We start from the raw sequence: 26,330 nt of genomic DNA, 5'->3' as shown, positions 1-26,330 counted from the left end.
TGTTTGTTAAATGGTTTAATCAGCTTTGCATATTAACATTATTAATAAGAACAAGCAGAAAAGATTGGACCAAAAGGCTCTGAAAAGAGTAAAACTGGTGTAAATCAGGCAAGCGTACAATACAACTTTATGAATAAATCTCCAATGAAAGAAAATCAAACTTTCACTACACAACGACGGTTTTGCCACACATTCAATATATAAAAAAAATATATACAAACATAACACAGCCTTCACAGAACATTATAGCATTCAGTCCAGCAAGATACTTGTCGTTTTGCAACTTGCAGAACATGTTTGAGTTAACTGCCTGACACAATGCTGGCAACTTGTGGTGAAATTACACTTCACTTTTATAGAGAGCATCTGTTCAACTTTATCAGTCTATGTTTTCTATGGATCACTAGAACCTTTTTGGTGTCTGTGATCTAAAACTAAAGCTATTACCCAGACAACCCCTTAGAACTCATAGATCATCTTATGCCCACGTGCCTTAATTGCGTTAACTGTCCAAATACATTAACATCTACTCCTTGACATCAAAAGCTATCAATAATAATAATAATAATAATAATAATAATAATAATAATAATAATAATAGGCAAAAGGTTACTACTTCAGAAGTCAGCTACCCAAACCAGCTTTGTAACCATCACAGCACTTGAAGGTAAATGGATACAAAATAGAATTTTTGAAAATGAACTCCCCCTCTGAGGACTATAAAAACTGTTGAGGTGTCAGTAACACACATGGCAGTATGTGCAGATGAACAGCACAATGCAATGGTGGTACCCAAGCCTTTTGCTTCTCAGATTGCTGTCCAATAGGCCAGATAATTGATTTGAATGCCCCCTGAAATGATTCTCTAGCAGGTCATTTTGTACATTTTTTTTTAGGTTGCTACTGTGAAAGACCACCACTATCCATTTCAACTTGGATTTCAAACACTGAGCTTTAAATTAGAGGCATACCAAACCTAATAAAATAAACATTTGTTAAGAAAATGGTGCGTTAAAATATGTTTCTCCACTTTTGAACAATTGACATATTTATATATATATATATATATATATATATATATATATATATATATATATATATATATATATATATATATATATAAACATTCCATTCCAGTTACACACTACCACAGTGCCCTAATGTATCTGCAAGCTTTGCATCCAAATGGCTACCTTATTTGAATAGAATGGTTGATATTGCAGCTGCTTCATAAGGCAGCAGCGTGTAGTTTAGAGCTGGTCTCTAAGGCAGTGTTCTGGTATTCATTTGGGGTTTGTTGTTGGTCTACTAAGAGTAAAGGCCTCTCCCAGTAGCAGCTGGTTCTCTGAGAAATCCATTACAGTTGACACATATCCATTGGTTATATGGTTTTTTTATCTAGCCTTGGAAAAGTGGTAGTTTTATTGTATAAGTAGTTTAGTCCCTTAAGCATCCTCCTCCACTTCCTAATTTAATGAGGAGCAGTGCAGCGAGTTTACTTAGGAACTCTTTGCAGCGTAATTCCTTACGTGTGTGTTAAATTCCTAATTATAAAAGATAACACACATTGAAATTAAGATTTATTCATTTCATTTACTTTGTGCACTTTACTGTTAAGCCAGAGTTTAACCACATCACCCAAATGAATAGATTTTTTTCTGATGATTCTGGAATGATTAGATGCTATTTTCAATCAGCTACTCAGAGTGGATGTTTTAAATGTGTTTCATAGTTGTGTGTGACATTTTCAATGTCACCTTAATAAATCCTGCTGTGCATCACAATGTCTCACAATATAAACAGAAGAAATGTAAATTTGTTGGCCTACAGTGTGCACCTTACAAAAATGCTTAAAATGAATTCACAGATTCTGAAAATGACTTAATACATGTTCCACAACGCTCTGTACATTGTGTGATAAATATGAATGCCGATACTTGGGAGGAGAGAAGCACACAATTACAGTAGACTTGTCAAAACATACAAAACTATGAATGTGTTTTTCTACAATGAATTTTAACCTACAATTCTGATTACAATAAATGATACAAAATCTGCTACAGTCAATTCAGATCAGTATCTGTTGTGGTTATTGTGGTACTGTTTGTAACACAGATTGACAAACATGACAATTTACACCCTCTGTATAAAGCACAGTAACATTTTCTTTCAAACATCAACCAAGCCCCCCTTCCCTTCTCCTGCCAGTTCTTCTAGTCCATTGAAAGAAGCAGTACTTTCTACCTTTTTGTCCCATCTCTGAACAAAAAATAATATAAAAAAGAACAAAGGGAATGGTATTCTGTTCTTTAAAAAAAGTTTATAATTTACACTACACTACCGAGTTCATGCAAAATATTAATAATATACAGTAGTCCTAATTGCATATCCTTCACTTTCTTTTACCATGTCAGTTTTTCATATTGTGTGGGGTTTTAAACTGTTTTCCAGAATTCACAGGCTTCAGTTTGCAGATTTGGCACATATTTCCTTCATATGTATCTAGGAACTGACACTTTGCATTTCTCTATTTGAAGTACTGTCCATACACAACTTCTATGCAAAGAAGGCACTTGGTGGGTTCTGTTTGCAATATTGGGATTCTGATAACGTTTTGAAGTGTACTTGATCAACATTCATTTACATATCATGACATGTTAATGAAATGCTTCTCAATTCTACTTATTGAAGGATGACAGTTGATGTTTAGCTTTGCCAGGGTTGTGCCATCGAGGAAAGCAACCTTTAGGTTTTATTTTTTCTTAAATAAAAGGCTGCTAATTAAGCTCTATACAGGTTCAATTCGGTCCACAGGTTAGAAAAAAACAACAAAAAAGAACAAACCCACAAAGTCCATTTGGCAGCATGAGGAAAAACTAATTTGAGTCGTACCACCCCCCACCCCTTTGAAAAGAGTTTAAAAAGGTCCTCAATTGTGTAACTTCAGGTCAGTCCGGTGGCTCCAAAACAGTGTTACAGGAAGAGAAGCAGATTCTAGAAAGTGTAGTCTTCCAGAAGGGCAAGAGCAGGTCATTTTAATCTTAAGAGGGATTTGTCTGAGAAGTCATCCAAATACTCTAGGGCTGGTTTACTGTATTTAATGTGCTTGCAAAAGCATTTTTTCATCTGATCTTGCCAAGTTAACACCTTGTAACAAAGTACAACATATTAAACATTCCCAAACTGGTAACTCCATTCTCCATGTCAGGCTGTAGATTCTGGTAGTGGGAGGGGCGGGGCATATAAAGTGATCCCCCTATTCTGCCTCAGGTGGATCACATGCTTTTTCTCCATAGGAAGAAAGCAGTTCAATAAAGCCTGCTGGACTGTTCCAAAAGTCAATATAAAATGGCTCACCATAGATGGTTCTGGTAACGGGTGACATGATATAACACCATTATGCCTGTTGTGGACTAAGAGTCACCCCTCATGGGAAGATTTAAATAAAACAAAAAAGACATTGAATGGTTGTCATTTTGCTCCAAACAGTTGCAATTCCCTTCTCACTTTCATTATCAGCAGAATGTTTTTGAGTTGTCATCTCCAGTTTCTTTATGGTATTCCTGTTTGGCTCCTGTGCCACACTCATGTGTGTTTTCTCCAAATTTAAAAAAAAAACAAAAGGTTTCAGTACTGACCACAAGTCAGGGCGGCGCCACTACTGCAAAGATCAACACCTTCTGCAGCAGTATGAACTTAAGGGGGTACAAATCGTGCTCTGTTTTATGTGGTCTTACTAGTACTTGTGCTTTTTTTGTGTCGGACCCTCGAAGGTAAAACAACAGCATTTTAGGATCAAGCAAAGAAATGTAACATCAGAATGACAGCCCTATTAAAAGTGATCATGTTCTACCGTGACGTTTACTTGACGTTAAAGACCATCAGGGGCCGTTCCTCTCGTTTTTGCCATGGGCTCTTCTTGTCCCCCTGATCATCCCCCCCTTCTGACGGGTCATTCATTTCATCTTCGGGGCTGGTCATAGAATCCCGTCGGATTTCACTGATGCTGCTCCTGGAGCTATTACCTCGACTCCGTCCTCTTCTGGGAATGGTAGCCCCTCGGTTTTCCAAACTTTCATCCAGCAGCGGGGTCAGGGAATTATCCTCTGGAGAGCAAACGGCTGTTCTGCTTTCACTGCTGCTCTGCTCTGTGTCATCCACATACCCCAGCTTGGAGTACGCCATGGTTCCAAGTCCATGCTTTTCCCGTTCCTCCTTTATTCTCCGGGGAATCTTGGATTCATTCACGTCTACTCCTGAATCCAAACTGGCATCATTACTACGTCTCCTCTCCTTCCCTTGGAGGTCAATGTATGAATGCCTGATGTGGGAGTTGGACCGCCCATCTAGAGACACAAACCAGGCCCTTGGGTGCGGCTTGACCCCCAGCTCTAGTAGCTTCTTCTCCGTCAGTGTTTGGAGTTCTCCGTTCATCTGACCCACGGTGGAGTCGTTAAACAGCACAGGTATGCGGACCGGGCCTGTGGAGGGATGGGGGCCCCACCCTCTGCCTTCTGGGTCTTCAGTCTGCTGGTTGGCCTGCTGTTGTTTCTGTTGTTGAACTTGCATCTGGATCCCTTCCATTTCCTGCTGCTGCTGCCCCAGGGTCATCCCCATGGCTTGCTCCATCTCCTGGTATTCCGAAGCCAGTCTCATGTAATGAGCCGGTATGACCAAAGTTGGCATCACTTTTCTATACATATTGTCCTTCATTTGGTCTATGGAGCCACAGAAGATCAGCTGCCCAGCCTGGGACAAGGATGTCGGTCTGCCCAGATGGTCAACAGATTGAGACATCATGAAATCATGAGACGATGGCAGGGACAGGGGAGAGGGAGGATCTTGAGTATAGCCCTTGTTATCATTGATGATGCGTCTTCTGTTGGTTTCGGTGCTCTTATCTTCCATGGTTTGCTGGGACATCATGGAGTTGTAGCTTCTTCGGTAGTCGTCCAACAAGGGCGGATCCACTGTGTTAGAGGCATCTATGGAACGAGCGACTTTCATTTGGAAGCTCTCCTTCGCCCCCCCCTGGCGAGTGATAGTATCTGTATTCACTTTACTGTGTCTCATCTTATGGGAAGGGATCTGCTTGAAGAAGTCTTCACGGGAACTTTCAAATTCCCGTGAGGACGAGAATGCGGATTTTAGGATGGGAGTGTGGGCATCCATGTCTCCATTGGAAGAGGCCGACTCGATGTGGCTGCTGCTGATCAGGTTAAGGTGGGAGGTGGATGTTCCCTGGTCCTTCTTGTCGAGTGTGGAGGAGATGTGCAGTTTGCGGTGCTGCTGTTGCCTTGGTTTCAGGCACCTCCTCCTGAAAGATAACCACAGTGAAGAGAACCCCATTTACAGCTTTAGCAAGAGCTCCTGGAGGTGTGAAATGAGGTCAAAGGGAACTAACTTATATCATTATGACGTGTAGTGCAAATAGTCAACAAATAAATTATATACTTATATACATCTTTGTTCTCCCATGCAAATATATCATTCAGTACCTGCAATAATAAAGCAGTAAGCAGAGTAGAATAAGGACCAGGAGAGCCAGAGCCCCCAGGATAGTAAGCAAGAAGATGGTGTGATAGGTGGTGATGTCATGCAGTCCTGAAGGGTTCAGTGCCATCCCTGCAAATCAAGCACAGGCTCAGCATCAGCTTTTGATTGAGCCTAACAACTCAGTATTAATTTGATGCAATAATGATCAATATTTCTTTGAATGTTTCAGAAATCAATGTATTATTCATAACAGGCAGCCCTTTGTTTTCCATACAAGTGGGAAAATATATTTGGTTTATTAAGTATTTAAAAGTCAACATGACATTAATTATTTCACCAAAATAGTTCAGTCATCTTGGACACCTGTCTGAGATCTGGACAATAATATTCTTTATCTTGGGGAACTTCCTTTAATAGTTCTGATACCTGCCACATATTGCACTGTTAAAACCTTCCTAACATGTTACCAAACGCTGTTCATTTTCAGTTGACGAACCATTGAAAAACAATGCAACCCATTTGCAACCAATATTTAGCTAGTTAGAGATAACAAACAAAAAAGGGACAGTTAAATTTGAGCGTTAGCCATTTTGTACATTTTCTATGGTCCGATTAATTTATTTCCCCACGAAAGCCCAATGAGACAATTATAATTCCTAAAAATTCTCAACATTTGTTCAATTCTCTTCTATTCTACTAAGCCATGCTCAAGAAACTTCACTGGTGTGGGTCTAATGTGTAAAGTGAGAACAGGAGCCTTCATCTAAATTCACTCAGACTGGGTGGGAGCCCCATGGGAGGACTAAGGCTTTCAAGGACTCAATCAGCTAACCCACATTCAGTGGGTCATCCTTGGTGTGACCTGCTAGCACTCAGGGCCTATAACGTTGAAGAACAAATTATTTCAATTATTTATTTGTTCTACCTTTCCCTGGTCTTTGTACAGTGTTTGCAATCATTCTATGTGATCTACTTTTCCCCTCCTCCCGCCACTCTATCTCCCCTCCTGTACCTGAAGATATGGCCGCCACCCAGTATCCAAGTTGAGGGGCGATGAAATTCCATGTTAAGTGAGCGCCTTCCTTCTTTACATAGCCCGTTCCATTTCTAATCCAAACCCCTGCAAAACACAAGTCATCAAAATCCATCAGATATACTGTGTAATGCATTGCTACTGTTATTGTGCTCAAAATACTGCTTGTACACAAATAAAGAAGTACGTTCTAGCAAGAGTTGCACCTGTGATTTAGGAACTGACTGTTCCTAAAAAGAAACCCTGCCATTTAAGAAAGGTGCTAGTAGAGTGTGCTGTGAATCACAGAGCGCAAAGCCCTCCACTTGGCTGGAGCCTGGTATTTTCCTCCAGTTGTTTCTCTGACTCCAGTATCTCAGGCATGGGTCTAATTATTTACAGTTGCCATTTGCTAAGAGAAATCTTAACAATAATTTTATTTAAAAAAAAAATCTGGGTGACAGGCTCGATGCTTCTGAGATCAGACGAGATCAGGCTTATTCAAGGTGGTGTATGCCTGTTCAAATAGTCTGTTGAAAAAAGGGACTGACCATGAAACAAAACATGTTTTGCTTTTCTACATAATAGAGTCTGGTTAAAAGTGAAAAACTGGCTGCTAATTGAACACAATCAGGGAATATTCATATACTGTATCCATCCAAACGATAGAAAACAAAGGTGGCTGATCACGAAAAACCACTGCCCTATATTCATATATATCTCAGCCAACCAGGCCTCAACATAATAAATAAAGTCTGAGAGATCCACTATCTTGCCAGTCCTGACTTAAACAGGGAGATGCATCTTGTATACATCACAGAACATACGTTGGAGAGGCCAATCAATCATGCAAGGGGCAATCCATTTACACAAAAAGTTTCATGCTCAACTATCTTTCTTTCTTGCTATCAGATTACTATTGCTAATAGTTATCAAAAGGAAATAATAGCTGTTGCTTACAGGTGTGTGCTTTCTTTCACAATGTTTGCTTCTCATAACCTTGGCTTGTTTTTGAAGCTCCCTCTAGTCATGCTTCTCAATTTAACAGCCTCTTCTGGTGTGTGTGTGTGTGTGTGTGTTCGAATCCTGCTCTCTCTCCACATTCTTTTTCCTTCCCCATTCTCTCCCCTATTTTTGCCTTGTTGATCCTGTGCTGCAGACAGTCACAATCAGTTAGCATTAAGAAAGGCATTTTGCTGATGTGAGCAAAACTCCATGTTTTTTTTTAGAATACATGTGGCTGGTAATGCAGCACATCACAGGAAACCAGGCCATGCCCCCTCCCCCCTCCCTCCCTCTCAATTCAATGGCACCCGTCCTCTAAGGACTGGTAGTCATGGCAACAGAAGCCTAGCTGAAATGTCTGTTCAACATTTCCTGGGAGGAAAATGTTTAGTTCAGTCTTTCAACAGCTTCAGAGACTTTCTCTTAAATGCCTGAAATGTTCAGTAGAATCAATCGACTGCATTTACCAGTATACCTACAGCAGTTTCATTGGGGGGGAAACCACAATTCCTTTTATGGCTGTGTGAAGTATGCCACTTCCTCAGCTAAGATTTGTGGATTGCAAATGTTGTCTCAGAAAAGCTCCTGTATACAAATAAACTGACACATAAGAGTGCAAGGTTTGGATGTGAAATATGCTACTTTCTTCCCTACAGATGGATTTATATCTTATGTCTGGTAAGATACACATACCCAGCAAAACAATATGGTGTTCTGCTTTCATAAATGTCATGCTTTCACCAGCTGGAGCTTGTGAATGGGGATCCATTAGGACTCTTGTAGCGCAGACAGACTGCTGTACTCCTATTGGATGAGGCCCAAAGACTTTAGATACTGTAGTAATATCAGATGTTTTTTTTTCGTCAGGTATATTTATGTAAATAGATGCACAGATGGTGAGAGTAATACAAATGTTTAGAACAAATTGTTTTTCCTGTCAGAAAAGTCTAATTTAAAGCCCCAGCCCTGTAAAAGAGCTTTAACCCTTCAAGATGCAGCTTTATTCCTCCAGGTTAACTCTTCAGATCTAGACAAACTGAAGAAGATGCATCTCAAAATGGAAATTCAGAACAAAACCCTTGGTCAACTTTTATAAGCAAAGATACATTAAATATTTCTATTTCAAATTAATACAATTTTGACCATAACAAATTTGACCAATACAACTATTTTCTGTTCATGGAAAATGAAAACAACTTTTTAAACAAGTTATATGACTGCCCTTAATGTACTAATAGAGTCAAATGTAAATGACAGTACTATGAATAAATATGTTCTTCATTAACTAAACGATGACTGAACCCTAAATTGCTGTGTGGACCTTTGAAATTGTTAATGTCAATGCATTTCACTCATGGTCTGAGCTGAATACGAGGTAAAAGTCATGGAAGGCCTCTCCTGCAAGTCAGTTTGCAGTCTTCCTGCTTAACTCACCAGTCTTGGTGTCAAACCTCCAGGCAGCTATGCTGGCTGCAGCCCTCAGAGGAGTGTCCCCAGGCAGAGGGATGGAGATGTGGATCAGGCCGGACACCTGGATCATTGTCCCATTCCTGGTGAAGAGGTGAGTGCTGACAGCTGTGACCGGGGTCAGCTCCAACCAGCTGCTGTTCACGCCTAAACACAGGGAGCGCAGCACCACACGGGTCAGGCTTATTTTGCACTGGGCCTGATTAAACAAGCTGTCATTTTGAATATTAGTTTTAATTCATATACTACAAAGGTCTGCAGTTTTGAGTGAAGTTATCGTTCCTCATGGTTTATAAAAATGTCTGTAATAATTAACTCTTAGGTTCTCCTTCAGACAAAAGTGTAAACTTAGTAAATCATGCCCAAGATACAACATCTGACATAAACACATACTTGTTTCTAAGTGTATTACATATACCTAAAGCATATACTAAACCAACATAAGTCCATAGTTTAATGCACTATAGATAAACATTAAAAAAGAAAAATGTACATCCTATAATTGGTTTAATTGAAAGTCTTAAGAAAAACCAGTGGGCAGATCTCCCATACAAGTACATCAAAACTTACATATCCTGGTAAGGTTCTAAAATGGCGTTTGTTTATTTTGTTATAAACCCAAAAATAAGCCATCTTTATGGACTGTGACCTCAATGGACATTTATTTATTGTTTTTGTCTTTCAAAGCAGCTCCGGAGAGCTCCAAGGTTAACATGTGGAGAGCCTGCCTTTCCTTAGCATTCATTGTTCTGAAAACACACAGCACTTCCTGTCTGCAGCCAGTCTATCACCACAGAAGCACAGGGCTACTGATTCACTTAATGATAAGTGCCAAGGTACCAAGTTCTGGGAAATCTCTTCTGTTGATTCAGGATATGCAAATATTTCTATGTAATTAAATTGACCACTTGACAATTACTTGAATTCAATTATTCAATCTCTCTTCTATTTTAATACGAGTAGCAGACCAAGGAGGGAGTAGGAACTACTGAATCCTAATGGAAGTTAAATCATTATTTAGGAAAATGTGATCATTGAAAATGTCATTATCGCCCGACCTGAAGCTCACGACATCTCCTCCTTCATGGCTGTGCTGGCTGCTGGGCGCTCACCTGTCCCATTGCTCTCCAGTCCGATGAGGTAGGGAAAGGCCCCGATCTCATACTCGCTCTTGGCTGCTGTGAGAACTGCAGATAGCTCTGTATAGGTGGAGTTGGGTGGCAGTCGAACGGCCTTTCTCTGGAACTGAACCCATGGCTGGTTCCTGACACCTGAGGAGAAAACAGCACAGACTTAAAGCCCTTGCTATCGGATGCAACAGACATTTACTTGTGTCTTTGTATTAGTAAGGAAACACAGGGTTGTCATCACCATGACTACCATTGTTGTTATTTTTATTCTCCGACTGCTTTTCTAAACACGTTCAAAATTAGACACAGGGTGTAATTTACTAACCCAAACAGCAACAGGCACCTTTCCTGTCATTTCATTTCCTGTATTTAATTATAAATCAAAGAGATGGTAAATGTACAAAATGTTACAGAATTTACAGTTGCACATCCAAAGTGACAATTTTTCAAACTGCTGGAACATTTAGTAAGCATGTAATATTTAACATAGTAAAAATAACAATAGAGATGACAGACAAAACACAACATGAAATAAATTCAATTTTATCAACATGTGATATGACAGGAGAATGAACCCTGCAGTTTACAATCAAAACGTTCACCATGTATAATAAAAATATGAAGTATTAATCACAATACAGTAAACTGTAATCCTATTTCTTCCACCTAATAAAACTTGGATGTTGAAATAAGCCTAAAAATAAATTGTATCGCTTTTCACTGCAGGTTGTGCCTTGTCAAGTCCAAACCGCAGCATGGCAACAGAATGCAACAACCAGGCTGGTTACCTCTTGCTGCAGTTGAAATTTGGATACAACACAACAGCAGTAGTGAGCTAGGCTAGCTGCTTTCCTAATGAACAGCTTGAAGCAATCACTCAAAGTGAAGTGTGGGGAAAATGGGTTCCTGTGATCCACGGAAACTATACAGCCCTCATACTCAATAGGTGGGTAAAACGTGAACCACTCTGAGTGTGGCTCCACAATTATTAAAATGAACATTAAAGAACAACTTGATATCGGCAGGAGTTACCAATATATTGTTCTTGCTTAGTATCACTTTTTCTATTCTAGTTGCCCTTGTGCCTTTATAAAACTCAGATGTTTAAACAAGCCTCCAATAGAGCTCTCGGAAACATGTCTAATCTATATCCTATACATGTCGTCAACACTTTGAAATAGATTCAGTTCCCTAAACCTGGGGTTAATGTGGTTGCTTTTTGCTCCCTTGTGGGCTACATAGAGCTCTCAAACATGTCTACTCTCTCAGCTGGTACACCAGTGTAACCATTAACCTGTCCTGTGGCAACACTCTGTAGCAAACGTAAGAAATACACATTGAAAAAATCCTACTTCCATTAGGGCCAGAGTATTTAAAAACAGCACTAAATGGCCTATTTTAAGGATTTAAAAGGAGCACTACTTAGATATGCTGATGTTCAGATCAATTAGACTCCTACATCTTTAATAGTGCTTCCTATTCCAATACTAATTTACTACCAAGGCAAGTTTGGTGAAGATGGACACGATTAATGCAGAAGGGACCACATTATTTGATTAAAAGGACCATAAAAATAACAAATTCAATTTAATTTGAAGCTTGTTGCTTTTTAAGCTAAGCAGTTTATCACAGCACAGTACCACGTTTCTGCAGTGAGAACTTGCTTCAAGTATCTTTTTAGCACTGGAGCTTAAATCACATCTGGGTTGATTCTTTATAAACCTGATACCACAGAAGTGACTACCCTGTTAAAACACTGGGTTAGCTCAGACATGCTGTGCATTCATCATCAAATTCCAGCCCCTTGCCCAACCCCACACACAAGAAAGCTGGAATAACATGCATTCTGCAGCCGTCAGATGTCTCTGTGCAGTTATGCTTTAAACAGTACGTCTGGAAAAGATACTTGACTGGCAGCCAGTACATTTTTGTGTACATTATTTTCATGTCAAGCCTTTGACTGTTTTATGAACAATGAATTATGTAATATGCAATATGTATGTAATACGGTATGTATGTAATCCTGCTAACTGACTTGTGACACAGCCTAAAAAAGAAACATGCTTCATAGGTATATTGTATGACTAAAGTTAGATTCTCAAAGCTCTTTACTTCAAATTGTCATTACTACAAAGTAATAAAATGCCCAAAGCAGAAACTAATAATGAGCAAGTTCATTCAGTGGCTTGTTTTGGCTTTGTATTTGTTTGTTTTTTTCCTTGGGAGAATCACATTACCTGATACAAATACACTCCTTGTAAAGTATGTTAGTAGATCTCTTCTATGAGTGGCATGAATAAGAGTATAAGAGAGAAATAAAGAGTTGCACTGTATACAACATGCTAAAGCTTTGTGGATGACATCATGGAAACCTAACCTGATCACGTCAAACTGTACTCTCTCTGTACCAGGTACTTTTTCACTCAAGTGCCCCAGAACACTGACTCTCCTGTCCACTGCAGGGAACCACTGGAGCAAAGACCAGTGCCACTGTCAGGGTAACTGGCACGCTGTCTAAAGCAGCACTGGGGGAAGTCTCAGAAAAATACAACTTGGATTCTAGCATTTAAAGTGGTTGCAGCTAACAAAATATTTCCAGAAAGCTTGCCTGTTGTGCACATCCATTAGCTACATAGCTCTTAGTTTTACAATGTTATAGCAAACATGTAATTTCATTTTAAAACGTGATATCTGATACTGCATTAGGCTAAAAAATGTAATCGGTTTCCATACCTTACTCTCAGGGTATACATCACACACCCCAGGTAATTTCCACATAGCAGTGTTTCTGTGACAAACATGGTACTGGCTGAAAGCATGTCAGTCAATAACAGCGGGCTGAAGTCATTAAAAAGGTGGGGAAGCGGCTCCCGAGTGGCGCATCCAGCAAAGGCACTCCGCGTGGATGCGCCCTATAGCCTGGAGGTCACCGTTTGAGTCCACTGCCGACTGTGGACAAGAGCTCCCAAGGGGCGGCACACAATTGGCAGAGGGCCGCCAGGGTGGGGCGGGCTTAGGTCAGCCAGGGTATCCTCGGTTCACCGTGAACCAGCGACCCCTGTGGTCTGGCCGGGCGCCTGCAGGCTTGCCTGTAAGCTGCCCAGAGCTGCGTTGTCCTCCGACGCTGTAGCTCTGAGGTGGCTGCATGGTGGGTCTGCAGAGTGAAAAGAAGCGGTCAGCTGACGGCACAAGCTGTGGAGGACAGCATGTGTTTGTCTTCACTGCTCCCAAGTCAGCGTGGGGCTGGAAGCGGTGAGCTGAGCCTAAAATAATTGGCTATTTCAAATTGGGAGAAAAATGGGGTAAAAATCAATTGGCGACTACTAAAACAAACAAATAATTAAATAAATAAATAAAAGAAGAAAAAGGTAGGGAAATGACCAAGGAAGTGCAACACTATATGATTTAACCGAGTGCAGTACAGATTCTAGTACATGAATGGAAGCATTGTCTTTAATACATGCAGTGCTCCACTAGTTATTCTCTGTTGAGTCACACTGCTGCTTCTCCAGCTGACCCCGAGTCAAAGGTCAAAGGTCAGAATGCCCCATTATTAACTGCATGTGCACTGGCCACACACGCCTGGAATATGAAAATACATTTACTAATCTGTTTCTCTCCAATTACAGCTAACCTTATTGAGCTTTTTGCCGAGTGCTTTTGAATCTGTAATGCTGTTTTCTTTCTTCTTCTTTTGGTTCCCAGCTGTTTGTTTTAAACATTACAGGAGATGGTTGGCTCGATTCCAAGCCTTGCTAATCGTGGGTACACAGGCTTTAATATGCTGCAAGCATTGCTCCACTCGACATCATGTCTTACTCAGTGATAGAGAGTCACACCACGTGCTCTGTTTCTTCTTGTATTGTTTTTGCATGGTACACTACAATCCAGTACGAACACCACACAAAATCTGAAAATAAAATATTCTACTGCAAGAGCTCTTTAACAGGTTTGTATTAAGTTAGCATAGAAGAGATTTCCATTCATTTTCCTATGTGGATTCTGGTTCATAAACATGACATTTTTAAAAGAAAATAATGCATCTGACTGACTAGCCAGGCTGCCTCCCTCTATAGCGGTCAGGATCTGATGGGATGAACAAGTCTGTCCTCGTTCCCGCCAGGAGAGTGACAGCACTCAAACAAAGCTGTGATTTAAACTGTCTAGACTGACAGGCACCATGATACAGTGATCTGTCAGTAATAAGGGGAAAGCAAATCTGTTGATGAATAAGCCAAGGCTCTCTAAGGAGGACACCAAAAGGATTTTACAAAGGGACAAAATATAGGGCAAGTTTAAGAGGAGTACACCTTAATAACCGTTTGCTATTATTAGACAATCAAACCATTCATTTATAGTGCAGTAACAGAACAGACCCAACCCAAACCATGGAGATATGTATATTTACAGCAGTGCAGTGAGAAAGATAAGAAACCTACCAGGAGATCCCAGGAGAACTTGAACAAAGTCATCATAGAGAATGAGGGTGGCTGGTCGTTGGGGAAGGAGATAGAGACTCACAGAAGCAAACACTGCAAACAAGGAGGAGACACTCAGTGTACAGTATACATGCAAATCAAACACATTCAATGTGCACATATAGGTAACAGCATGACTATGAGCCCCACCTATAGTTGTCAGGTCACATGTTCATGATTTGAATGGGATGGGGAAGGCATTTCTGTGCAAGATCAAAGCCAGGTAAGGTTGATTTAATGAAAAATAAATAACTCAATATTGCTGCAACAAACTCAGAATGATTGTAAACACAATAAAATAGTAAACAAGCAAATGTTAAATTTTATAGCTACTTAAAAGACTCCATTCCCAAATGAGAGGAGCATGCTTAAATTCACCTCGTAACTGGACGAGGACAGAAGGTCTTAATAGATTCCAATTTATGAAAATGCCACCAAGTGCACATGTGCCATTCAGCCAACTTGCTACTCAGCATTTTACACAACTTTAAACAACTATATCAGCTTTCTTTTGGTCTTCCACAGATGTGTTCTTATTAAATCAACAAAAGCCCCCGGCTTCATATCTCCCCACGTTTCACAGGGATTTATTGCATTATTCATTTAACAGTGCTGTTATCTATTGCTTAAACCCCTTTTAATGTCTTTCTAGTTGATGTATATATGGAATGATTCCATCAATACAACCTACTTTAATAAGACTTGGTTGAAACCACAGATCATTGCAACACTGAATCTCATATCCATAACTAACCCAACCATAAAATATTCAGAAATAGTACAAAGATGTCAGATTATTATGTTGGTAATGTTACATTATAAACTTCAGCCTATGTAAAGACTCTGAGATTTATTTATGGTACCTAGAGATTGATTTGATCAACCTGCACCTTGATAAATTACAGCTGGATTTCTTCTAGTATTTTGCACTGGGGCATCCTGGATTGCATCAACCAGTGTGGTTATGCCAGGATTAACACTAAAAATAAGTGGTTGATGCAATCCAGATAGATCCCCTGGTACTGTAAAATGCTCTAGAAAATCCAGCTGTGGTTTATCCCGGTATAAATTTATTAAACTAGCACCCAAGGAACAGCAGTATGATTTCATTTAAAAGCAATCCTCTAACCAGCTTGTATCTACAAATAGTACAATATTCCGTAACTAAACTATTTTCAAGTCCTGAAGTTCTTCAAATTCAACTTGGTACAGCAGTGTACAAAACTTGAAAGGGTTTTGTTTGATAATTCACAAATTAAAACTTGACAAAGGTTTAAACAAGGTATAACAACACAAAGGGTTTCTAACAGGGTGTGGAGCTTACTGCTGTAGCGAAGGAAATGTGCATCTGGTCTTTTGGAACTGGCTTTTGGAAGGTTTGGGGAGCCAGCCAGGGCTGTGGAGCTAAGCTTTGCAAGTGGAGGTCTCGACAAGGCTAACAAAATGAAATGTGGTGAATCAACTTAACAGCAAGGCAAGACAACAGTTACATTCAGGACATCATTGACTTGATAGTAACATTACAATTTATGGCAGTCACAAAAGAACCATACAGCAGTGAAAGAACTGTTCCAAACATCTTGAGACAGAAATGCAATCAGGTGGGCTTTTAATACTTTCTAAGTCTTACAAGAGTCAAACTAGTACAAACTGCAATAGAATCAAGACTATATATGTTCCACTCTAAAGGGCTTCAAATTTCTTTTTTTTATTTTTATTTTTATTTTTTAAACTGTCCCATTAATGTTTTATGAATGTGAATATAAACTAACAATAACCTTGGATGACACTGAGGGATTGCTATTTGTTTAAATGTAAAGACATTGAGAAAGATCCTTTGTTGCTCCTTCAACACTGTAGCCCCCTAAGAAAACTGTGAAAAATAACTAGTTAACCAGGGAAATATGATTAAAATTAATAAAAGCCAACACTCAACTTAATCCAAAACCTTGTTATCTGAAACCTTGATTAACCAAACAAATTTCATGTCAAATTTCAAATGAATTATCTAAGAACAAAAAATGTGTGTGACCAGTGGAGCAGTGGCATAGCCAACAACTAAATACAAAAACAATTTCATCAACATGGTAGCAATGACCAGCACCTTTACCTTTACTACTATCTGATGCAATGTATGGTACAAGAGACTTCCAGCTGTTGTTACAAACAGCCCTCAGAGAACTGCAGTGTTACTTGAATTAGCAACATTCTCTTTAGATCAAGGCGTTGAAAGTGGAATAAAAATAAACCAGCAACTGTCACAGTTGCAAATTGTGGGGCTGTGAAATAACAGAGAGTGTCAAGCAGATGGATTTTCTTTATACCCTGGGTGTGTTAGCTGACAATACGCAGTCTGGGAGATGGAAAAATGCGGGGGCTAATGAATCCATTGCCCTTTGATTAAATCAACAGCAGCTGGCAATGCACAAAGTCTGAAACCTTAGGGTGTAAAGTACTGTAGGATGAACTGGGTTTCTCCAACTGGGCTGATAAACAAATGGGTGCCAACAGACAGACTAGAGCAGGAGATGCTCAAAAGTCAACTACAACTTCAATTCACCAAAGAGTTCTGTGATGCTGTGGCTTAGCAATGGGAGGGAAGTGTTGGTGACGAGTATATGAAACTGCTACTAGCTTGGCTAATAGGGCTGCTCATTTAGCCCCCCTGGTAGAGTTGTAGCATTGATGATATAATTGTGATATCATTGAATGTAATATATACATATATATATATATATATATATATATATATATATATATATATATATATATATATATAAAGAAATAATAGAACAGTGTTCATTTTATAATTTTAAGGTTGCACAGTGAACAGGTACAAAAAAAAACACTGGCCACTTACAGGGTATCCTATTGGCATGCCACGGTGCTGTGTTGGTCACAAATCCATGTTTCGAAGCTGTGATGATGATCCATGTTCCTGGCTGGTACTGAAACGTTACCTTGACCACCCCATCACTGCCTGCCACCCCTGATGCCAGGGCTGAACGGTTCCCATAAACCTCCACCACTGGGCTGGCCAAAGGTGAAAGGTTGCTGTTGTCAAAAACCTGAACTCGAATTAACACCTCTGTAGAGAAAAAAATAATAACTGAAAAAGGTGGATAAATACAACTTGCATGTCAGATGTAATCCCCTTAACCCCCAGCTAGTCCAAGCCAAAATCATCCTTTCAAAAGAACTTGTACAGAGCAAAGATGATATTTACGGGTGGAAAAAAGCTTAACACACCATTCATAAGACTTCAAACATAAGACCAACACAGCACAGCACAGCACAGCACAAGTAATGCAACTCATGTACTTAAGGCTAATTATAACTGAGTAAAAGAATTGGTAATATATGAACTCGTACGACTACAAAAATCTTCTCTGAACAATTAATTTTATTGAAGTTATTGCCCAAAGAGACAGGTGCTCTAGAAGTTAAATAATTAAAACATTTGGTGAATCAACAGAATGTAGTTCAAACTACATATCATTCAGCTTCATGTGGTCTGCCGTGTAGTTAAGTACCCAAAACTCACAAATATGGGTTCAAGAATGCCCTTGTCAACTTCAATGCATATTTTGTACTGCTCTATTATTCTGGTCTTTGGTTGAATTGAATATGAGCTTCCTAGCATTTCTTGCATGATTGTCTCCAGCTTTTTTTATTGTAACAGAAATTCCTACTGCAACCAACCTCCATTACGATCCTTGTTTGCTGCCTGTGTTTTGTGTGGAATGGACTGCTTGTGCATTGCTCAGAGATCCAAATGGTGTTTTAGGGTAAAGAGTTTTGAATTTGGTATGTGAAGATGTTAAATGCAGCCAGAACTCCTCTATAAGCATGCTGTAGATGACCCTCAAGAATTGATGCCAGACGCACTTCTAACATCCCTACAATGGTTGCCAAGATTACAAGCATTACAGCAGTGTGCAATATGTCTATTAATAGTATGATTGCATATTGACAGTAACTAAATATCATTCTATATAATACTACCAGTCACCTGCCAGTCAACATAATTCAACTGACAAGCACACCACACAGCAAGTCTTTCTGCATTGACAGTGGGACACCATACTTTGCTTAATCAAGTTGAAATCTTTTTGTTCTGACAATGCAGTATATATAAGTAATAATTTGTTCAATTAAGTAATTTATAGATAATTTGGAACAAAAAACCTGAACACCCTGCAGCTTCCATGGGCCAGTTCTTGAGAAATTAATGGTTAAAGGTTACCTCTGAAACCTGATGGATTGTGGCTCTCCAGGACCAGTGCTGGCCACCCCAGGCTTAGTGCAAAAGGCCCAGAATTTAAACAAGTAAGAGGGCTATAAGTAACATACACACCCAGTGTTTTTACCTAATTTACATGCCTTCATTTATCAATAGGTTGTTTAACTGCAGAAAGCACCAACTACAGTACTAATAATATTTCTATAAAGGGGTTTTGTTAGGTATCATCTTATGGGTTAAAAAGGATGACCGATTATTATTATTATTATTATTATTATTATTTATTACTTAGCAGACACCCTTATCCAGAGTCACTTACCGTTGTAAACAAAAAATACATTTCAAGTATTAATACAATTAAGAGCAAGATACAATGACTTTGGTTCTAGCAAGTACAAGTATATGACAAAATACGATTCAATAACGGAGCAGATAACAGTGTCAGTGATAACCTGACATGCTTGGGTACATCAGACAAAATAGTTTTGAAGGTGCACGGTCCCTATACAGTTTGAGAAAGTGCAAAGTGCTAGAAGATATACTTACTGTTAATCAAACACAGAATTCCTTAGATGAAGAAAACAAAAACTCAACAAAACGTTAGTATTGTACAACCACACCCTGCAGGTTTTATCTGTTTAGTGCTATCATGTTACTGTTACAGAAGACACCACGCTAGAAAAGCCAGCTTTCTTTTTCCTGGCTGAGAACTTTGTAACTTTAAAGTCATAGAACCTCAGAACCACTCAGTATGATGGTTATCATAAGGGAAGGTGGAAAAATAAACAAAATGGCATTTGAACCCACTTAACCTTTAAAAAGCACATATTCTGCTATAATTGCCAGCATGCAGTCTTTGAAAAGAATTTGCATATCAGCCTCAGCAAAACACAAGAGTCTACAGATGGAAATTTTGCCTAAACGTGACCAAAAATTAAATACTTACTATGGAAAAGTATGTCCAGTCTTCAGTGTTGTTTTGCATGATGAGATGTGATAAATATTAAAATATGATATTGTTAAACATTAAAAAATGGATTCAAAGTTGGAACAATTCCCTTATTTATCAAAACTGCACAAGTGCAATATTTAACCATTCCTACTGAAAAGGGTGCTTGGTCTCAGCAGGTCAATGTCTTCTCAAGCAGCTGTTTATATTAAACGCTTGATGGCAAATGGCCAGTATCCATCCCAGGGCCTGGCCAGCATATGCAGCTGTAATCCAGTGTGAGAATAATAAAGTAAGAAGGTCAAAGCCCTTTTAACCCCTTTCCATTCTATTTTCCAGGAGTGGGTGCTCACAAAATGTACTGGAGGCCTCTCAATTTATCCTCAGAGCTGGGGTAGCATAAACTGTGGCAATGTGATCTTTATCTGCATAATGTCAGTGGTGTCCCCTAGCCTTCTATCTTAAAGAGCAACTTGGTACAAGTATGAAATAGCACAGCTATCTCAGCTAATGTATTCTTCATCTTGTTTTGAATCACTGAAATCTTCTGAACTGAAAAAAGTGTGATCTGATGGCCGAAACAGAAAATTATATACAAAGTGAATCTAAACAAGAATTAGAATAGTTAACTACAATATTGTATACAAATTTCATGTTTTTCTTTAAAATCTAGTCTATGCATGAATATGTGAGCTCTGTACATGTTCACACAAGATTGGGTATATTTCTGTGCCTGTTTGTGTTTATAACCAGCTTTTTGCCGGTGGATGTGTCAGTGTGGTTGTCTCTATGCTGTATGCATGTGTACTTTATGTATGTGGGTATAATGGATTTCTTTGCCTTCATCCAACAGATAAAATCCCTGATGCACTTATTGTTAATTTGGAATGGTCAGATTTGGATATGAAATGCTACCATGGTCAGCCAACACCCTGTGGCGAGTTATTCTGCCATGTACAAACAAGACTCTCTTTGTTTAGTAGACCCTTCGTCAGTGTTTATTACATCTGTTATATGGATGTTTAGAAGTATTCTTTCTCCAACACAAGATCCAATCGTCTTGTTTTGAAAGCCAGCGAGCTTTCTTTGAAATTGAACCCTGAAATTGCATCATATTTTTAAATGGAGTACATTTAGGAAACATCTGGAAATTCTACCTTAATCAGGATCAGAAATGCCATTTGATAACCCCGAATAAACCACACTAGCAGACCACAGCATTACCAACAATGGATTTGGAACAAATATTATACAAGTGGTCTTGATACAGCAATGGATTACCAGCTGTGTGTAATACATACCATTTTAATGAATAAGCCAATATCACCACTGTGGTACCATGGCAACCTCAGTACAGTAGCTGCTTTGTCCTGCCATTTATAAACCTATAACATTTATGTGTCACTGTGATGAAAATTGGCAAGGGACTGTAACAAACAAAAAAGCTCCAATCCCCCTCTGAAGAAAAACCCACTGAAATAGGCCTACAATTTATCTATAGGCCTCAGGAAGCCACAGAGTTAAAAGCAATGTGCTTCATATCTGCAGGGTTTGAAAGATTAAACTAGTGACCAGTCATATTCATATTAAGCTTCAACACAATGGTTTTCACAGAATGCCTTCACCAAATAAAGGGAGGACACAGAGTCTGTCTGCTTCGTTTGAGTGATCATGTACTTCTTGTTTTTTTTAGTGTGGAATCATCACTAGGATACATTGTAAAGTCAGCTTTATAAAACAAATGTCTGTTTCTGACATTGATATCCTCTTAACTACAGCAACACTTGTGAATGTCATGAAATCAAAAGAGCAGTTAGCATATTCCTTTTGCCATAAAACTAATAGCTATTATTCCAATCAAGCAACATACACTACACAGTCATGTATTATACTAATGCACTGACAATTTGTGTTGCTTTCCTCTTCACAGTGTACCGGAGGTGGTTATAGGAACGACTATACCACACCACAATAATTAGTAGCTAGACAAAATGATCTGAATAAAATGTCAGAATTACTTTTAAAAAGCTTTTTTTCCTGTCACCAAAAATGTAAAGTCTCTATATATTTTTTAGTTTTCAAAGACTTAAGTACTCTAAAGTCACAATGGTTTGGGATGCATGTTCAGCCCATCTGTTAATTGATTCTACACTTATAATAGCATTACTCACTTTTTTAAATATCGTAATTCTTTTAAAACTGTTACAGCTTATTAATTTATGTCGAGGTGCCTTATGAACGGTTCTCTGTACTGTACAATTCATTACTGTATCCTTGTTAGAAAGCAAATTAGCATTAAGTGACAGTAAAGTTGTGAGGAAATGAAATGGAAGATGAAAATGTAATTGAAAAGTAAATCAGCAATTTTTATGGGCGGATTGCTAATGTGATCGAATGCTGGCAATTCTGCTACCCCTCATCCTGGTGCTCGCTTTCAGAATATATGTCCCTTGTGTGAACTTTTATAGTGAAATGTCTCTCACTGTGTAAGAACAAAGCCTTGGTTAAACTACACAGCCCATAATTTAACTGCAATAAAATGTGTCCTGTAAAAATAATACTAATATTAAAAAATATAATACCATAAGAAATTGAAAAGTTTGCGCTTCTCAGTATTATAAAATTAACAACAAAAAATGGTTGCAGGTTTCTGTAGTTTTCAGTCCTTTTTAAATAAGTGTATTAAATGGAAGTATATTATTATTATTATTATTATTTTTATTATTATTATTATTATGCTTGTTATCTTTTATTTGTTACTATTATAAAACAGTACCTGATTTTAAAATGATTCCAATTACTTTGTATGTGTGCAAAATTACAGCCAGATAAATTTAAATGCAAAATATAACCCTAAATGGTATAAATAATAAAAATACAACCGAACACCTAAAAGTTGGAAATGGAGAAAACACTAAATGTAAAACTAAATTAACCTTTTTACTCAGACACCAAAACAGAACAAAGCCATAAAACTACCACACAGAAACACAATATACTGTTGTATGTGTATTTTGGCTGACATACTTAAAAAGGAGTTGCATTCCTTACATGTGGAGCACTGCCTGGCGATAGTGTTGTTCAAGCTATATTACGCTTGAATAGTTACAAGTTACAATTTGTGAAATATTTAGCTTACACAAAGTATGTTTAATAATAAAAAAAAACAATAAAATGTATCAATTAAACACTTTAAATTGGGTAATCGATAAATAATTATTATGCCACATGTAGATTTATTTGTGTTTTGATTTATGTTCTTTAGGAATGTTAAAGTTTAATCCGACAGACTATTTTCAAAACACAATGGTTGTACAAAGAAAGTCCCTCCAAACTAACGAGCCGGTTTAACAGTTATGGAAATCCTTCTATAACTGGGTACTTGAGAGCCTGAGGTCTAGACAGAATTTGAAACAGCACGGAAATCCCTTCGTAATTACACACACCACTGAGATACGCCGACATGTGAATTTGCTTTTCTTCCTGGTTTCTTGAAAACAGCAATTTGGTCACTTTATTTGACAGATATGGTCAGGGTAAATAAAAGCAGTTGAATTCTACAGTGGACAAGCTAAATTTGACATAAATATTGAAATATATTACAGCACGTGATGCATCGTTTGTATCAGAAATAGAGCGCCATATTTAAAGAACTTGTCTTTTTGTATTCATCGCATGTTATGATGCTAAAGAGCAAACTGGTATTAATAAAATGGAGCTGAAATTTATAAACAGATGCAACGTAGTTAACAGACAAGTTAATTTCTGCAAACTGCAAACATGCCCTATAGTAGTTCTAATAAATGTGGCACACATTTCATATTTGGCCATTAACTAAAACAAAACAAACAAAAAAAAAAACAAAAAAAAACACGAGAGGTTTTAAAACCCTAGTAGAAAAATTCCACTGTTCGATTTGGAAGCCAACATAAACCTTGTGATTCCAATTTAATATCTTTACAGATGTGATCTCCAAGCTTTCCGTGACCCAAGGCAAAATATTATCTGGAGTGATAGAGAATACTGCATGCAGGACATGCAAACCAAATTCTGGAGTTTCAATGGCTATGTAAGGCCCTATCTTTAGACGTCTACGAGGCTACATGGTGTCAAATAATGTTTTGGAATATCACTTATATGTTAGGTGTAATAATAATAATCGCTATTTGTTTACGCATTATCAGCACTGTCTTGGACTCAGAAAATACAGTAGTGTACATACCTGAACAATATATAGTAGAGTACACTTGTATTATCAATAAACACCATATCAACTACATTTGGCTATGACAAACTAAATGTCGTTATGTTAATTGATATTGCTTCAAAACGCTTGTTTTGCGATACATCATACTATACATACAGACACATGCCAACCAAGGAGTATGGATATGTATATATCAATTAAGCACTGATGTAGCTGTACGAACGCATCACTGTATGGTTTGTTTTTATTTTATTTTTAATATATGAAACAAACCATGCGGTACAATATCGTGTCTGAACCGCTTTTCTAGCTCCATGCACGATTTCTCTTAAACCCCCTCCAATTTCAACCACACATCAATCCGCTGGAGTTTCCTTGCATAATCCCTTTGTTTCCACGCAATACATACAATATACCTGACGTAATAAATTCAAATGTTTTTATTCAAACACACAATGCAATCTACATCCTTAGAGAACCTTGAGAACTGTAAATTAGAAAGCGCCTGCGTGTCAATTCCAGCTAAACGGTGTAGATTATCTGCCTGCTACCTTAATGTCTAACAATATAAATCTATCAAAACCCCAAACTCACCAAGAGTGCCTTGTTCCGGGATGGATTTTGTAAAAGCCTTCCAAACGTTGCCAAAGAAAAGCAGAAGTAGCAGAAAACGTGAGACGTTCAAAGGTGGCATTCTTAAAGCGACATTACTATTCCTACCAAGGTAGCCATCCATCCATGTTGTTTTTTAGGGAGATTTTGGCTACTAATCGAAGCTCCGGTTGCCACCTCCCCTACATGCTCCCTGGTCACATTACAATTCCATTGTCTTTATGAGAGGAGATGTTGGGTGTATTCTGTCTGTGTCAGTACCCTCTGCTGGTTAAAAAAATGAATGGCAGCCGAACAGCAGTCTTAGTTAAATGTGGAGTTGTATTGGAGATGCCGAAAAAAAAAAAAGAAACAAAGGCGTTTGATCTTTAGAAATGTGTTTGTTACCATTAGGTGTCTTTAATAATAAAAACGTCCGTATTACACTGTTTAAGTGAATAATAACACGGATTACGCAACCTCACACTTCTACATATACAGCTATGGCCAAAGTTTTGTACACTTTATAGAATTAACTTTGCATTATAAAGTCGAATGAAACCTGCTGAATAATGTAACGTTAACCTATTAAATTGCACACCTCGTTTTTAGTTTTCCATATACTTAACAAACAACTGATAAAAAATGCAAAAATGAGACATCTCGAAATCTAACAAAATACTGTACTGCAATTATGGCTTCTGGGAGCATTTTTCAATATTCTTCTATAGTTTATTACATTAAATTATGTTAATATATTTTATTTTTTAAAATGATGTCTCAATCCTAAAATCCAAGGTGATGCTAAACCTTTGGTACATACAATTTATCAAAATTCTGAAGTCAATTAAGTAACTTTGTTCTAGTGTATTAACGTTATGTTTATTCTCCCATAGAACGCTTAAATCAAATTTAATACTGTACCATGTTGAGTGAGTAGCAACTTAATTAGGAACATCCTCAGGACTAGATGGGGATCAAACAGTGGTACTATTAACCATGTATACTGATATCTGAAACAAAAACCCATTGGAAATGTGAAAAAACGCCGTTATCAAAAGTGCTCAGCCATTTCAAGTAAAGATATCAAAGACGCAAGCCAATATTATAACAAGCAAGAGAACATTCAAAGAGGAGGTTAAATGTCTAAGAGACACAAATGGCAAAATCATAGATGAAGAAAAAAATAGCGAATATATTAAATGATTACTTTTCACAGGTTTTTACAAAGGAGGACACGGACAACATGCCCCACATGTCGACCTGTTCCTATCCAGTTTTAAATAACTTTAGCATAACAGAGGCAGAAGTGTTAAAGGGACTAGGAGCTCTTAAAATAAACAAATCCCCTGGGCCGGATGAGATCCTCCCAATAGTACTCAAAGAAATGAAAGAAGTTATTTACAAACCGCTAACCAAGATCATGCAACAGTCTCTTGACACAGGGGTTGTACCAACAGACTGGAAAATAGCAAATGTAATACCAATCCACAAAAAGGGAGACAAAACCGAACCAGGTAACTACAGACCAATAAGCCTGACATCTATTATATGTAAACTTATGGAAACTATAATAAGTTCCAAAATGGAAAATTACTTATATGGTAACAATATCCTGGGAGACAGCCAGGATGGTTTTAGGAAAGGGAGATCATGTCTAACTAACCTACTTGACTTTTTTGAGAATGCAACATTGAAAATGGATAACTGCAAAGCATACGACATGGTTTATTTAGATTTCCAGAAAGCTTT

General features: G+C 38.2%; 1 protein-coding gene across 2 annotated transcripts; it reads right to left on the bottom strand.

The window, feature by feature from the left end:
• On the bottom strand, positions 1 to 26,330 carry LOC117435060 (protein FAM171A2-like). Of its 2 annotated transcripts, XM_059002970.1 has the most exons (9): positions 24,582 to 26,330; positions 17,449 to 17,676; positions 15,913 to 16,023; positions 14,550 to 14,642; positions 10,093 to 10,251; positions 8,948 to 9,127; positions 6,509 to 6,616; positions 5,499 to 5,625; positions 1 to 5,317 (listed from the first exon to the last, which is right to left on the bottom strand). In XM_059002970.1, exons 1-9 carry the CDS (start codon positions 24,721 to 24,723, stop codon positions 3,862 to 3,864), a joined length of 2,604 nt encoding a protein of 867 aa, XP_058858953.1. In that variant the 5' UTR covers positions 24,724 to 26,330; the 3' UTR covers positions 1 to 3,861. The 2 variants fall into 2 exon arrangements, with proteins under 2 accessions (XP_058858953.1, XP_033913851.1); XM_034057960.3 differs by lacking the exon at positions 15,913 to 16,023 and having other exon boundaries at positions 24,582 to 26,300.

This window comes from Acipenser ruthenus, chromosome 28, assembly GCF_902713425.1.
Source record: "Acipenser ruthenus chromosome 28, fAciRut3.2 maternal haplotype, whole genome shotgun sequence".
Lineage (NCBI taxonomy): Eukaryota > Metazoa > Chordata > Actinopteri > Acipenseriformes > Acipenseridae > Acipenser > Acipenser ruthenus.
The sequence above is the reverse complement of the archived record's forward strand: the minus strand, read 5'-3'. Positions and strand labels throughout refer to the sequence as shown.